We start from the raw sequence: 14,435 nt of genomic DNA on the forward strand, positions 1-14,435 counted from the left end.
GCCAGCGTAGGGGTCGGTGTGTCGCTGCGGGTATCAGATGAGGCGGTGTCGGGGGCCTGCTGCGTCCCGGCTGTCATCCAAGGTGGCGGCGTCCATGATCCCCATGTGGCTGGAGGCGTCCAAAATGGCTGCTGTACCGGTGATTCGCACATGGCCGGGGAGGTCCAAGATGGCGGCCCGCATGGCCCACACGCGGCGCTGCTGGGGTTCGGGGTGGCTTTGGCCCTGCAGACGCTAGCGTAGTGTCCCTTCTTCCCGCAGCCCGAGCAGATCGCGTTTTTCGCCGGGCAGCGCGCTCTGGGGTGTTTTTCCTGGCCACAGAAGTAGCATTTCTGGCCTTGGGGCACTGCTGTCTGGCCTTGGGACACTGCTGCGGTAGTTGGGCCGTTGTTGGGGTGTGGCTGGGGTGGCACGGCGCTATGAGGCGGTCCTACCGTGTCCCAGGCTGTCATTCCCCGCGGCGTCCACGGTGCAGAGGAGTAGGCATCCATGCCCTGGTAGGCTGCATCCAACGATAGTGCGAGTTCAGAGGCCTTGTTGAGGTCGAGGTTACTCTGCTCCAACAGTCGCTGTCGGGTGTAATTGGATCTGTGGCCCGCTACAAAAGCGTCCCGGATAAGTTCCTCTGTGTACACAGCGGCCTTTACATCCTTACAACCACAGGCCCGGCCAAGCACAGACAGTGCCTGAAGGTATTCCACGGTCGATTCCCCAGGTTGTTGTTTACGACTCCCCAGAAGGTGCCTGGCGTACACTTCGTTCACTGGGCGCGTGTACTGGTCCTTGAGGAGCTTGATAGCGTCCGCGTACGAGGTCGCGTCTTGGATGACCGAGTACACTCGGTGGTTCACTTTGGAGGTCAGGACATCCAGCTTGTCCTCGTCCGATTTGATTGCTTCGGAGGCGGTCAGGAATTTTTCGAAACACTTAAGCCAGTGAGTAAACTTGGTGGATGAGTCCGCCTCCCGATGATCTAAGTCCAGGCATGCTGGTGTGAGGATCTTCTCCATTATAAAAATGTTGTTAATAAAATTGATGCGCTATCAATTACTCATAAAAGACTGAGAGTTAGAAGAGTAACTAAAGGCTTTTATTAACAACAGAATGGAGGTCTGCCTCGAGTGGTCGACCGGTCCAGGATACAAAGGGCTGGGGAGCAGTCACCTTTATACTAGGACCTGTGGGAGGAGTCAGCCGAGGCATGTCCAGGCATGTACACAGTGGAATACAAACAGGACAAACAGGAATACAAACAGTGGTTTACCACAATAGCCCTTGTCTCCAAGTAGCCATCCGTGAAGTTGGTCTGGCGGCCTGAATAGCGGAGGCACACTAGACTGGCGCAGTATGAAGGAGTCATGGCAACTGCCAGGGTACTTGGCACAAATCTCCTTCTTGTGGTCACACACCAGCTGAACGTTAAGGGAGTGGAAGCCCTTGCGGTTGACAAAAATACCTGGATTGCGATGGGGTGCCCTAAGGGCCACGTGTGCAGTCAATGACGCCCTGCACCCTTGGAAAGTCTGCCAGCTGAGCTAATCCAACCGCTCGCGCCGTCACATTTGCGTGATCCCTGGTGAAATGGATGTAATTGTGCGCGAGGGCAAAGAGGGCATCGGTTACCTGCGTGATGCAAGTGTGTGCGGCCGACTGGGAGATGCCGCTGATGTCTGCTGCTGATCCCTGGAATGAGCCTGAGGCAAAAAAGTTGAGTGCGGTGGTGACTTTGATGGCCACTGGTAAGGAGTGTCCACCTGGTCCTCTGGGCAGCAGGTCTTGCTGTATCATTGCGCAGATGTCAATCACTACCTGTCGCGAAAGTCGGAGCCGCCTTTGGCACTGCTGCTCAGTCATGTTGAGGTAGCTGACCCTGTGTCTGTAGACCCTGTTTGGGGGGTATCTCCTGCGCCGACGGGCTTCCATGCGCTGGCCCCTTCTGGCCTGTGCAGCTTCAGGTGGGTGAGCAGCAGCCTGTCGCTCCTGCTCCTGCTGCTGTTGTTGCTGTTGTTCCTGGTTCTGCTGTTGCCGCGCCTGGTGCTGGAGGTCCTCTAATGCCAAGAAGGGAAGGGAAAAAAGGCCTCCCATGCTTCTGGTAGATGCCTCAGTTGAGGAAGCGCTGAGTGAGGGTGGCGAGAGGGGTTTCGCAGGAGGTCACACTGGAGAAGTGTGTGAGGCTCCAACCTTCCACAGGTGTGGTTAAGCCTGGTAAAAGTTGCCCCAGGCCTGAGACAACAAAGTCCTGCCACCTGCAAATGATGACTGATCAAATCTCCTCTTTAATGGTTGACCTGCAGCTGATAGTCAGCAAACCAATAGTGCTCACACCAGGTTTCACAGGCGTGATCCCCACCAGGCATGTTTACGTTCGAAAAGAGTTAAACAAGCAAGGGCCTGTTAAAATGGGATTATAAAGGCCAATTAGTGCTGTTTAAGTGCCCTAAAGACCAGTCCCGCCTGTTGCAGGCGGGACTGATTCGGGACCATCAGACACGCCTGGGTTAAAATGGCTAGGTGTCGGGAACCAGGCGGGGGGGTCCCGGCCCCCAGTTTTTGCGATTTTAACCCCCCGCACGCCTCAAAGCCCGCCTCACGGCTGAGTTAAAATCGACCCCATTATATTCAGTGTAACTAGTTTACACAAGTTGTTTCCATTATAAATGTGGACATAGGAATTTATAATAGAAAAGTCTACAACTTAGAACAGAATATATGACTTTAAAATGGGGCCTGAATTACATCTACATGCCCTGGTTTAAATTTTCCACAGCCTCTAACTCTTCAGTTAAATACTACACGTAATCTTGACTTCCACAGGAGACTGACTAGGGTATATTAAAAGTTTTCTGTCATGCACATACTTCTTGTAAGTGTCATACTAACTTCCTGTAACACTTTCCCCATTGCACTTCATTGCTAATACTTCTATTGATAAAGAACAGGGCAAAACTAGAGGCCATCAATATTAGGGAATTCAGAAGAAACTTCTTTACCCAGGGAGTGGTGAGAAAGTGGAAGTCAATACCACAGGGAGTGGTTGAAGAGAATAGTATAGATGGATTTAAGGGGAGGCTAGATAAGCATATGAAGGACAAGGGAATAGAGGGTTATGCTGATAAAGTTAGATAGAAACATAGAAACATAGAAGATAGGAGCAGGAGTAGGCCATTCGGCCCTTCGAGCCTGCTCCGCCATTCAATGAGATCATGGCTGATCATCCAAATTCAGTACCCTGTCCCTGCTTTCTCCCCATATCCCTTGATCCCTTTAGCCTTAAGAAATATATCCAACTCTTTTTTGAATATATTTAATGAACTGGCCTCCACCGCCCTCTGTGGCAGAGAATTCCACAGGTTCACCACTCTCTGGGTGAAGAAATTCCTCCTCATTTCAGTCCTAAATGGCTTACCCCTTATCCTTAGACTATGACCCCTGGTTCTGGACTCCCCGGCCATCATAAACATCCTTCCTGCATCTAGTCTGTCCAGGCCTGACAGAATTTTACAGGTTTCGATGAGATCCCCTCTCAATCTTCTAAACTCCAGTGAGTATAATCCCAATCGACACAATCTCTCCTCATACGTCATTCCTGCCATCCCAGGTATCAGCCTGGTGAATCTTCGCTGCACTCCTTCCATGGCAAGAACGTCCTTCCTCAGGTAAGGCGACCAAAACTGCACACAATACTCAAGGTGCGGTCTCACCAAGGCCCTGTACAACTGTAGCAAGACATCCTTGTTCCTGTACTCGAACCCTCTTGCTACGAAGGCCAACATACCATTTGCCTTCTTAACCGCCTGCTGCACCTGCATGCTTACCTTCAGCGACTGGTGCACAAGAACACCCAGGTCTCTTTGCACTTCCCCTTCTCCCAATCTATTGCCATTCAAATAATAATCTGCCTTCCTGTTTTTGCCACCAAAGTGGATAACCTCACATTTATCCATATTATAGTGCATTTGCCATGTTTCTGCCCAATCACCCAATCTGTCCAAATCGTACTGGAGTTTCACGACATCCTCCTCACAGCTTACCCTCCCACCCAGCTTTGTGTCGTCTGCAAATTTGGAGATATTACATCCAATTCCCTCGTCCAGATCATTAATATATATTGTGAACAGCTGGGGTCCTAGGACCGATCCTTGCGGTACCCCACTAGTCACTGCCTGCCACTCGGAAAACGACCCGTTTATTCCAACTCTTTGCTTTCTGTCCGCCAACCAGTTCTCTATCCAAGTCAATACCTTGCCCCCAATCCCATGTGCCTTAATTTTGCACGCTAATCTCTTATGTGGGACCTTATCGAAAGCCTTCTGAAAGTCCAAATACACCACATCCACTGGTTCTCCCTTATCTATTTTACCAGTTACATCCTCAAAAATTTCCAGTAGTCAAGCACGATTTACCTTTTGTAAATCCATGTTGACTTTGTCCGATCCTGTCACTGCTTACCAAGTGCTCTGCTATTACATCTTTTATAATAGATTCTAGCATTTTCCCCACTCCCAATGTCAGGCTTACCGGTCTATAATTCCCCGCTTTTTCTCTACCACCTTTTTTGAATAGTGGGGTAACATTAGCTACCCTCCAATCCAGATGAGGATAGACGGGAGGAGGCTCGAGTGGAGCATAAACGCCGGCATGGACAGGTTGGGCCGAATGTCCTGATTCTGTGCTGTATATCCTATGTAATCCTCTGATTCACTGTAAGCAACACACAGATTTTTATATATACATATGTATATATACACTCACACATAAAGACACAGACAAAACTATAAACTGTATCATTATCAGTTGATATGTACAAAGGAAACCAACATCATTGAAAGTATTTAAATGCCTGAGACAGTTAACAGCTGTTTGAGTCTGGTACTGCAGCTTTTAATTTCCTTATCAATCTAGCTCCAAGATCAACAGATCAGACACCTGTCAAATAGCTCTCCTCCTGTGACCAGTTCCAGAACCAAGTTAATCTCTGATGGAGTCTCAAAGATTTCTTTCAGTCTAATCTGTAAAAAATTACATATGAAAAGCCACAATTACTAATTAGTATTTTTCATCACCTTTATTAATAAGCATTTAAAAAAATGTGAATTAAATTGATAACAGTTGGCCCAGTATTTATCATTCTCAGCTTTTATCAGAATAGAACCAAAATACAGTGGGTTATGGTATAGTGGCAAGGCTTGGATTGTGCTTGAAATCCTCTGCTTGTTGAGTGCTACTATGAGAATATGACAAGCAGAGTTCAGATCTTTCTCATAGGTGAAGCAAATGGGCGGTAATGTCTCCTGTTCACTTCTTCATATATCAAAGTGGCTTCTTTTAAAATCATAAAGGCAGTGGGGTGGGAACAGGTTTCCATACCCTTCCTTTTGGCTACACATAATGCTTAGTATGGTGTAGAACCAAATGGGTAATAAATAAATTAAAAGGAGAGAGGGTAGTACTATCATCAAAAGAAACAAATATGTAACCTAGATTGTGATCAATGTACCTGATCCAAATTAATTTCGAGCAAATTTCAGCATGGTAAAACATAAGTTATTAAGGCCCAATTTTAACCCGGCCCGCCTGGTGGGAATGGGTTGGGCGGTTAAAATGATGGTTCTGCGCTTCCCCGGTTCCTGACACATTCGCAGCCGCCGCCATTTTAACTGCTGGGTTTTCGGCAGCGTCAAGGCCACACACTGCAGACAGGTAGGAGCCTCATTAATATTAAAATGTTGGATTACGATGACGTAATTTGGACTCTGATGCGATTTTAACTGCTAATCGCAGCAGTAATCTGGCAATGCCAGAGCCGCCAATGCAAGCTGACAGCAAGCAGGAATATGGCCAGAAGAGGCCTAGGTAAATCAAAATGTATAATTTTTAAAGGTTTTTTGTAGGGTAGGAAAGTAGGTGTGCTCCTCCCAGCCCCACAAGGACACCTTGGGCCTCCCATACTTTGGGTTTCCGTCCCACCCCCGACCACGAGCACTTTCGGACCCACCCCCTTACCATTTACAGTGGAGCTGGGACCGTCCCCTTGAGTCCCCAACAGTGGTCTCCCACTGGCCTTCTCGTCATTCCTGTTGTGTATGTACCTTTAAGAGAATAACTGGTCTCAGGCTGCAGTACCGGCAGTGACCACCCCTGTATAAAAGGCGCTAGAGAGCCTCTGTTGGTTAGTTTCGTTTATGCCTTTCACCAGTAAAGATCTATTTGTTTTCACTCCTGCTAGTCCGTGTCTCAATCATTCATGGACTTAACACTGGCGACGAGTAAGAAACGTACTTACCTGCAACTCGGCAGCAGCTCCGACGACGTTGAAGGTCGGAAGAAAAAAAAAAAGAGTCCATTGAAACTCGAGGAGCGGGCGTCGACCGTCAATCATCGGGTTCAAGGCTTTGCAGGAGCGACGTTCCAGAGCCAGGCTGGGTTCCTCGGTCCGTGGTTTCCCAGCTAATCGGGCTGGTGGCAGGTAGTGCTCTGATCCTTCCTGGGCTGCAACGGGGCCGGGCAGCGAGTCGGGAAGCAAGGAGAGAGAGAGAGGGTGGAGCATACAGGGCACGGCCGGTGTTTCGAAGCTGGGCAGCGTTCGGACCTCAGAAGAGGGAGGGAAGTGTTCCAGGGGGTCCGCTCCACGACGGGAAAATAATAAAAGAAAAAGAATACGCGCAAGAAACCGTGGAAAGCAGCGCTAACAACAGCGGGGAAGAAGGAAAAGCGCGGGAGGCGCCATTTTGTTAAATCGGAGAAGAAGGCAAAGCGCGGGAGGCGCAATTTTAGATTTGCAAGATGCCGAAGACTGGCTGTATCACTGCTTTTGATAATACATTAGAGGACTGGACCACGTATGTGGAAAGAGTCGAGGTATATTTCGAGGCAAATGAAATAGCGGAGGGGAAAAAGGCATCAATATTGCTAAACGTAATGGGCGCTAGAACGTACGGCCTATTGCGGGATCTGATTACTCCAGCCAAACCGAAGGCGAAGAGTTTTAACGAAATTGTTGCTGTTCGACAGGAGCACTTAAACCCTGCACCGCTGTTGATAGCAGAAAGATTTAAATTCCACAGGAGAACTCAGCACAAAGATGAGAGCAATGCTGAGTATCTTACGGAACTACGCAAGCTATCAAAGCACTGCCAGTTCGGAGCAGGACTGGCAGATACCCTACGGGACAAATTTGTCTGTGGACTCCTGAGTGAAGGAACACAAAAGAAGTTACTCGCAGAAAAAGAGCTGACGCTAGATAAGGCTTTCAGCGTGGCAGTATCGTATGAAGCAGCAGCCAGGGGAGCTGCAGAAATTCAACAAAAACCACAGGAATACGGCACCCACGAAATGGCACGGGGATTTGCAAAATGTTATCGCAGCGGCAGAACTAACTATGACCAGAAGGACTGCTGGTCCAAAGACAAAATATGCAGACAATGCGGGAAGATTGGACACATTGCACGAGTTTGTAGGTCTGGGAAGAAGACCAGCGACAACAAAAAGGCTACTAAGGAACCGTACAAGAAAGTACAAAAGATGACGGACAGTAGCTCCGAAGACCAGATGAGCGATAGTGAATCCGAGAACAGGAGATTAAGCTGTCTCAAACTTCACAATGTAATCGCAAAAGAGGATCACCGAACCATTTGGGTCACCCTCACGATAGCAGGGTCCCAAGTTAAAATGGAATTGGATAGAGGATCAGCGCTAACCGTCATGAATCGACGAGACTATGAGCGGCTATTTTCACACATACCCTTGAGAGAGACATCCATCGTCTTGACGATGTATACGGGGCAAAAAGTATACCCCAGAGGAAAAATAAGGGTGCCTGTCGAATACAATGGCAAGAAAATACGGAAATTGTATCTCTACATACTGCCAAATGGTGGACCACCGTTATTGGGACGGGAATGGATCAGGAAGATAAACTTAGATTGGCATTCCATTCATGCAATGACGGTGGACGATAAAAAAGATGAAGACGTCACTCCTGGACGATTGTCAACAATCTTAGCTAACGCCAAAGAGGTATTTCAACAAGAACTGGGCACGCTTAAAGGTGTAACCGCCTCGTTAAAAATAGAAGAGAATGCAGTTCCCAAGTTTTTCAAAGCGAGACCGGTACCATATGCAATTCGTCCAGCCGTCGAGGCAGAGCTGCAGAATCTGGAGAAGGCGGGCGTGTTGTCTAAGGTTGACTGGAGCGAGTGGGCGACACCCATCGTTCCTGTCATGAAGAAAACGTTAAGCAATAAGTCCGGAGAGCCAAGGAAGATTCGCATCTGTGGGGATTTCAAGGTGACGGTGAACCCTGTCCTTCACACAGTACAATATCCTCTTCCAAGGATAGAAGACATCTTCGCCTCACTGTCTGGAGGGAAGCATTTTACAAAAATTGACCTAGCACAAGCATATTTGCAGATGGAGGTTGAAGAGTCCTCTAGGAAGTATCTCACGATAAACACTCACAAAGGTCTTTACCAGTATCATCGATTGGTATTCGGAGTAGCATCGGCTCCGGCAATATGGCAAAGAGCGATGGAACAAGTCCTGCAAGGGATTCCGGGGACTCAGTGTTACTTGGACGACATCCTTGTAACAGGTGAAGATGACAGTGAACACCTTAACAGCCTAGAACAGGTGCTCACTGGACTACGGGAACATGGGCTGCGAGCCAACCGCCCCAAGTGCGAATTTTTTAAGAAACAGATATCGTATTGTGGCCACGTGATTGATGAAGAGGGGTTACATAAGTCCCCTGACAAAATTGAAGCGGTTGTTAAGGCCCCAGCGCCTGAAAATGTGTCGCAACTGAGGTCATTCCTCGGGTTGGTGAATTACTATCATAGGTTTTTGCCGAATTTGTCGACAATTCTGCATCCACTGAACGCCCTGCTACGAACGGGGGTAGCATGGAAATGGAGCGATGATTGTAAACGTGCTTTTCAGAAGAGTAAGGGCTTAATCACTTCGAAGGAAGTATTGGCTCACTACAACCCAGCACTGCCAATCAGGCTGGCGTGTGATGCGTCTCCCTACGGCATTGGGGCGGTACTGTCACATAAATTCCTTGATGGTTTGGAGAGGCCGATAGCTTTTGCGTCACGCTCGTTAACTTCTGCCGAGCGTAACTACGCCCAGATTGACAGAGAGGCCCTCAGCCTAGTGTGGGGGGTGAAGAAGTTCAATCACTATCTGCATGGTCAAAAATTTACTCTACTAACCGATCATCAACCTCTTGTCTCCATTTTCAACCCTCAGAAGGGCGTACCGATAATGACAGCACAACGGCTGCAGAGATGGTCCCTTTTCCTAGGGGCACACCAATATGACATCGAGTACAGGGGAACTAAACAGCATGGAAATGCTGATGGATTGTCATGTCTACCGTTGCCGACGGTGGAAGAAGAAGACCTTGCAGTGGATCCAATGGAGTTATTCCACTCGACCATAGTCGAATGTCTCCCTGTGACGAATGCAAACATAGAAAAGGAAACACGGAATGACCCGACACGATCACGGGTCTATGATTTAACGGTGAAGGGATGGCCAGCACATGGCGAACCACTGCTGCCAGCATTTTCGCCGAGAAGAGAACAGCTGTCAGTGTGCAGAGGAACCTTGATGTGTGGATCCAGAGTAGTAATTCCACCTAAGTTGACAGATAGAGTGCTCAATGAGCTTCATGAGGGTCATCTGGGTGGGGTAAAAATGAAGAGCTTAGCCAGAGCGTTTGTGTGGTGGCCGGGAATCGATAGAGAAATCGAAGAGATGACCAAGAGCTGTGCAGGATGCCAGAAGGTCCAAAACGCCCCACCACAAGCTCCTCTGCATCCATGGGAGTGGCCCTCATCTCCATGGCAAAGGGTGCACATTGATTTTGCTGGTCCCTTCATGGACTCGATGTTTTTAATTGCGGTGGATGCACATTCAAAGTGGCCAGAGGTAATAAAAATGTCCTCAACCACCACGGAAAAAACTATCGCAGTTTTACGAACCATATTCGCCAGGAATGGGCTGCCTGAACAGATTTGCTCTGACAATGGACCACAGTTTGTGTCTGAAGAGTTCCGGAGGTTCTTAAAGAACAATGGTGTTAAGCATTACACATCTGCCCCATATCATCCAGCCACTAATGGATTGGCCGAGAGGTTTGTCCAAACATTCAAGAAGGCTATCAAGGCAATGTGTAATGAAGATATACCCCTACAACACAAGGTGGACAACTTCTTGTTTGCCTACCGGAATGCGACACATGCGGTTACCAGCCAAACTCCAGCCATGATGTTCTTCAATCGAAGACTACGATGCCGCTTGGATTTGGTTAAGCCAAACGTCCGAAGAGATGTGGAGAACAGGCAGTTTCAGAATATGAATGAAAGGCCGACCAGGAGTTTTAAGATAGGTCAACCAGTTTTGGCCCAGGACTACCGCACTGAGAAATGGCAGCCAGGAACGATTTGTACACGACAAGGACCTCTCATGTGTACCGTGGACGTTGGGGAGAGCATTATAAGACGCCATGTTGACCAGATTCTAGAGTCACTGGAAAACGTCAACTCCACACCACGATCTGATACACCTGGTAATGAAATCGACGTTCCAATTGCAGCTACCGCAGAACCGGTAATATTGGAAGCAGATGAACCAAACAACGACATTGATTCCGACTCAACATTGCCAGAAGAACCTGATACTCCAAAGAGGCGTTATCCAGACAGAATCAGGAAGCCTCCTCAAAGACTGAACTTATAATTGCTTAAACTTAACCAATGTATCTAGCAACAGTAATTGTGATTGTAATTTGTTATCATTAGTTGTTAAATGAATGTTATGTACTGTTTATCTAAAAGGGGAGGAATTGTTGTGTATATACCTTTAAGAGAATAACTGGTCTCAGACTGCAGTACCGGCAGTGACCACCCTTGTATAAAAGGCGCTAGAGAGCCTCTGTTGGTTAGTTTCGTTTATGCCTTTCACCAGTAAAGATCTATTTGTTTTCACTCCTGCTAGTCCGTGTCTCAATCATTCACGAACTTAACAATTCCCACTGGGTTTGGGCAGAAGTCCGAATTGGATTGAGGCCCAGGAGTTAAAATCTTCCGAACCTCGCACTGCAAGGGGGCCAGATGATTTGACGGCCACCTCTGTCCCCATGGGCCACACTTATGCACCGAGTTAAAATCGGGCCTAAAAGCAGAACACGTCTATGCAGTTTCTAAATTCTAACTTTTGAGCGCCTTGAAAAATATGGTCTCGAAATTGGTTACGGCCCAAAAAAGGGCGGTGTCAAGGGCCAGCACTATTTGCCTGCGCCTGTTGAAAGTGGTCCAGGCAGCACACAAAATTCGTGCTGCCTGCTCATTATAATGATTGCAGTGCTGATCTCAGCACTGAATGCGCTGCTGATTGGCTTAGTGCTTAACAAGTGGGCCAATATCGGATGCAGTCTAATGGCCAGTAAAGTTTGGCCTAGGCTCTCTGCACTACTTAAAGGGGAGGTGCTTTGTTGCAGCAGCGCCTCATTGTCAATCAGGCTGAAGACATGGTTCAGCAGCCCAGAGAGAGAGCAAGAAGGTTTTCGGATGCTGCACTTGAGATCTTGGTAGTAGCAGTTCAAAGATAGCAGGGTGTACTGTTCCTGCATGGTGGCAGGAAGCCATCCAAGGCTATTAGTGAAAGGCTCTGGCAGGAGAGAGATACCTCCGTGGGCCATCAGTGTGGTTCCAAGGACATGGATCCAATAGTGAAAGAAGTTTAATGACCTCACACAGCAGGTCAAGGTGATTTGACGGCTTCAGCAAATGCCATATCCCACCATCTGCACCCCAAGCCTCACACACTGCTCAATGTACCACACCCCCATCACACACCTACCAACAATTTCTACCTATCACCACTCATACCTCACAATCATGGTTTCACTTCACCCTCACAACCTTACCACTGCTGCAACACTCACACCCACATCTCACACCTTGCACACACTGATAGCTATTCAAATATGGCAGACACATCACCCAAAGACATTGCACTACACTTACTGACACACTTCCCTTTCTCTTGCAGGCCAAGTGGCTCATAACCACCGGGAACAACAGCAGATGGGAGGTGGCCAAGGCACTGTACAGACCCACAGCCACCTGGAGGAGTCCCGTGCTTGAGATCATTGAAGGGCCAGTGACCGTGGCCGTGGCAACGGGAGAAGCTGAAGCTCTTGCTGATAATGACGTTATGGTCATTCCTAATCCTTCTTCTCACATCCCATCTCCCCCTCATCCCACAATCTCGTCTCACTTACAAGCTGATGCTGTATGCATGGATATCTTACATACGAACATACGAATTACATATCTTGCTTTCCCCCCTACCCTCACCACAACCTGACTCTTGTGCCTTTCTGCTTTCAAATACCTAAGAACTACCAGCAGGCCAGCCTGTCCATCATGTTGTGGAGGAGGGTGAAGTAGAAGAAGAAGAAGACACATCGTCACTGGATCTGACACTCGCAGACACCAGCTCTTTAACAGGCACCGCGGGGAATGTAGAGGGTAGTATAAAGGCAGGATCTACACATAGAGAGGCACCGGGCATGAGTGGGCTGCAGCAAGACCAGGAGAAAGGGTAGCTCAGGGGTTTGCACACGAATTCTGCTGCACAAGATACAGATGATGACCTCGATGGGGCGGCCTTCAGAAGACGGGTGATGGCCATGCACACCGAAATGCTAGGTGCAATGGCAAGCCTGCCAGAGCGCCTCTTGTCAAGGTCAAGGAGCATGGAGGTGTCCGGCTCCAACATTGGATTGGGCTTTGCGCAGAGCTTGGAGCCGGGCTCCTCCATGATTTCCAGAATGGAAGTGATGGACAACTCCAGGAGAGACTTTGTCGACCCAGCCATGATGCTGCGTGTGATGGGCGATGTCACACCTTCCATTGCAGCACAGGCAGAAGTGATCCAAAGTCTCAGTGCTGCAGTGGGAGTGCAGACTGCTTTCCTGCAGGCTCTGCTAGCTGCCACGCAAGATCAGGCTGTTGCCATCGTGGCTGGGTTTACCAGTGTCAAAAGACACTTGCAGAGCATCGCAGTAGTCCAGTGATCTGTCCTTCAACAGATAGCTAGGAATGCTGAGGCGCCGCCCCGGGGGAGTGGTAGCGGGTCTCTCAGGATAACAGCATTCCTACTCCCACCACTGCCATTCCGTCATTGCCCTTGCCGCTGCTGCTGCCCATGCCGAGGTGGTGCAGTCTACAGCCAGGCCTTCTACATCCACAGCTGCTTGAGGTCATCCTGCAAGGCCATCTGTAGTCTCCCCCACGGAAAGTCAGCAGCCTTTCACCAGCCATGCTGCAGCCACTGGGGGAGCGCTGCATAGGAGCACTAGAGTAGGAAACGGCACATGAACAACAGGCACTAATGGATTACACAAGGGTGATTAGTTCATATTGTAATGTTGATTGGATTATGATAAATTTATTAATTTTGTTTGGAATGTTTGTTTTGTGGTGGCTCTCACTTCAGCTTTGTGCCCAGGAGGACGCTGTGATGTTCCATGACAGAGGGATGGTATCATGGCGATGTGGTGAGCAACAGAGATCTGGGGATTCATTCACTGGAATCGAAGTCTGATATGGCCTTCACATACAGCCTGTCCAGAATGGGGATCTGCTGCCTGCCTCCTTCCTTCCTCCTCGTCCTCTTCCTCGTCCTCCTCCTGAGGTGGTCCCGCAATCCATGGTGGCAAGGGCTGCACCAAGTTGTGAAGCATGCAGCAGACCACCACGAAATGGGACACCCGCTCCGGCGAGTACTGGAGGGCTCCTCCCGAGCAGTCAAAGCAGCGGAACCGTTGCTTCAGCAGCCCGATGGTCTGCTTGATGAGATTCCCGGTGGCAGTATGACAGTAATTATAGGAGTGCTGGCTACGAGTGGTGGGGTTGCAGTGGGGAGTCATCAGCCAGGTGCAGAGCGGAAAGCCCTTTTCTCTGAGCAGCCAACCGGGGTTTGAAGATTGGCTGGAAGATTGCTGGCACACTGGACTGACGCAAGATGAAGGCATCATGGATGCTGCCAGGATAGCGGGCATTGACCATCATGATGCGCTGGGTGTGGTCACACACCAGCTGCACATTAAGTGAGTGGTAGCCTTTGCGATTACGGAATATCTCAGGATTAGTGTGCGGTGGCCGCAAAGCCATGTGGGTGCAGTCGATGGCGCCCTGCACCATGGGAAAGCCAGCTATCCTGCACTCTTCCTGGCTCTCTGTTCAGACAGAAGACAATGTAGTGGCTTCTTCTGGTGCAGAGAGCCTCTATGACAGCAAACTGGGAGATGTTAGCTATGTCTCCTGCTGCAGACCGGAAGGATCTGCTGGTGATGAAATTGAGGGCCACGGTGACCTTGAGAGCTACCGGGAGAGCTTTGTTCGCTGTGCTCTAAGGCTGCA

The 14,435-nt window shown here is 49.0% G+C and overlaps 1 protein-coding gene across 1 annotated transcript in view; it reads right to left on the reverse strand.

The window, feature by feature from the left end:
* Positions 1 to 14,435, reverse strand: part of LOC147124458 (calcium/calmodulin-dependent protein kinase type IV-like) — a 418,574-nt gene that overhangs the window by 212,923 nt on the left and 191,216 nt on the right. Inside the window, exon 4 of the mRNA XM_085987367.1 lies at positions 4,927 to 5,009. Within this exon, the coding sequence (XP_085843493.1) occupies positions 4,927 to 5,009 (83 nt within the window). The remainder of the gene's footprint in view (positions 1 to 4,926; positions 5,010 to 14,435) is intronic.

This window comes from Somniosus microcephalus, chromosome 1 (assembly GCF_052327205.1).
Source record: "Somniosus microcephalus isolate GS21.2 chromosome 1, FLI_Smic_1.0, whole genome shotgun sequence".
Classification (NCBI taxonomy): Eukaryota; Metazoa; Chordata; class Chondrichthyes; order Squaliformes; family Somniosidae; genus Somniosus; species Somniosus microcephalus.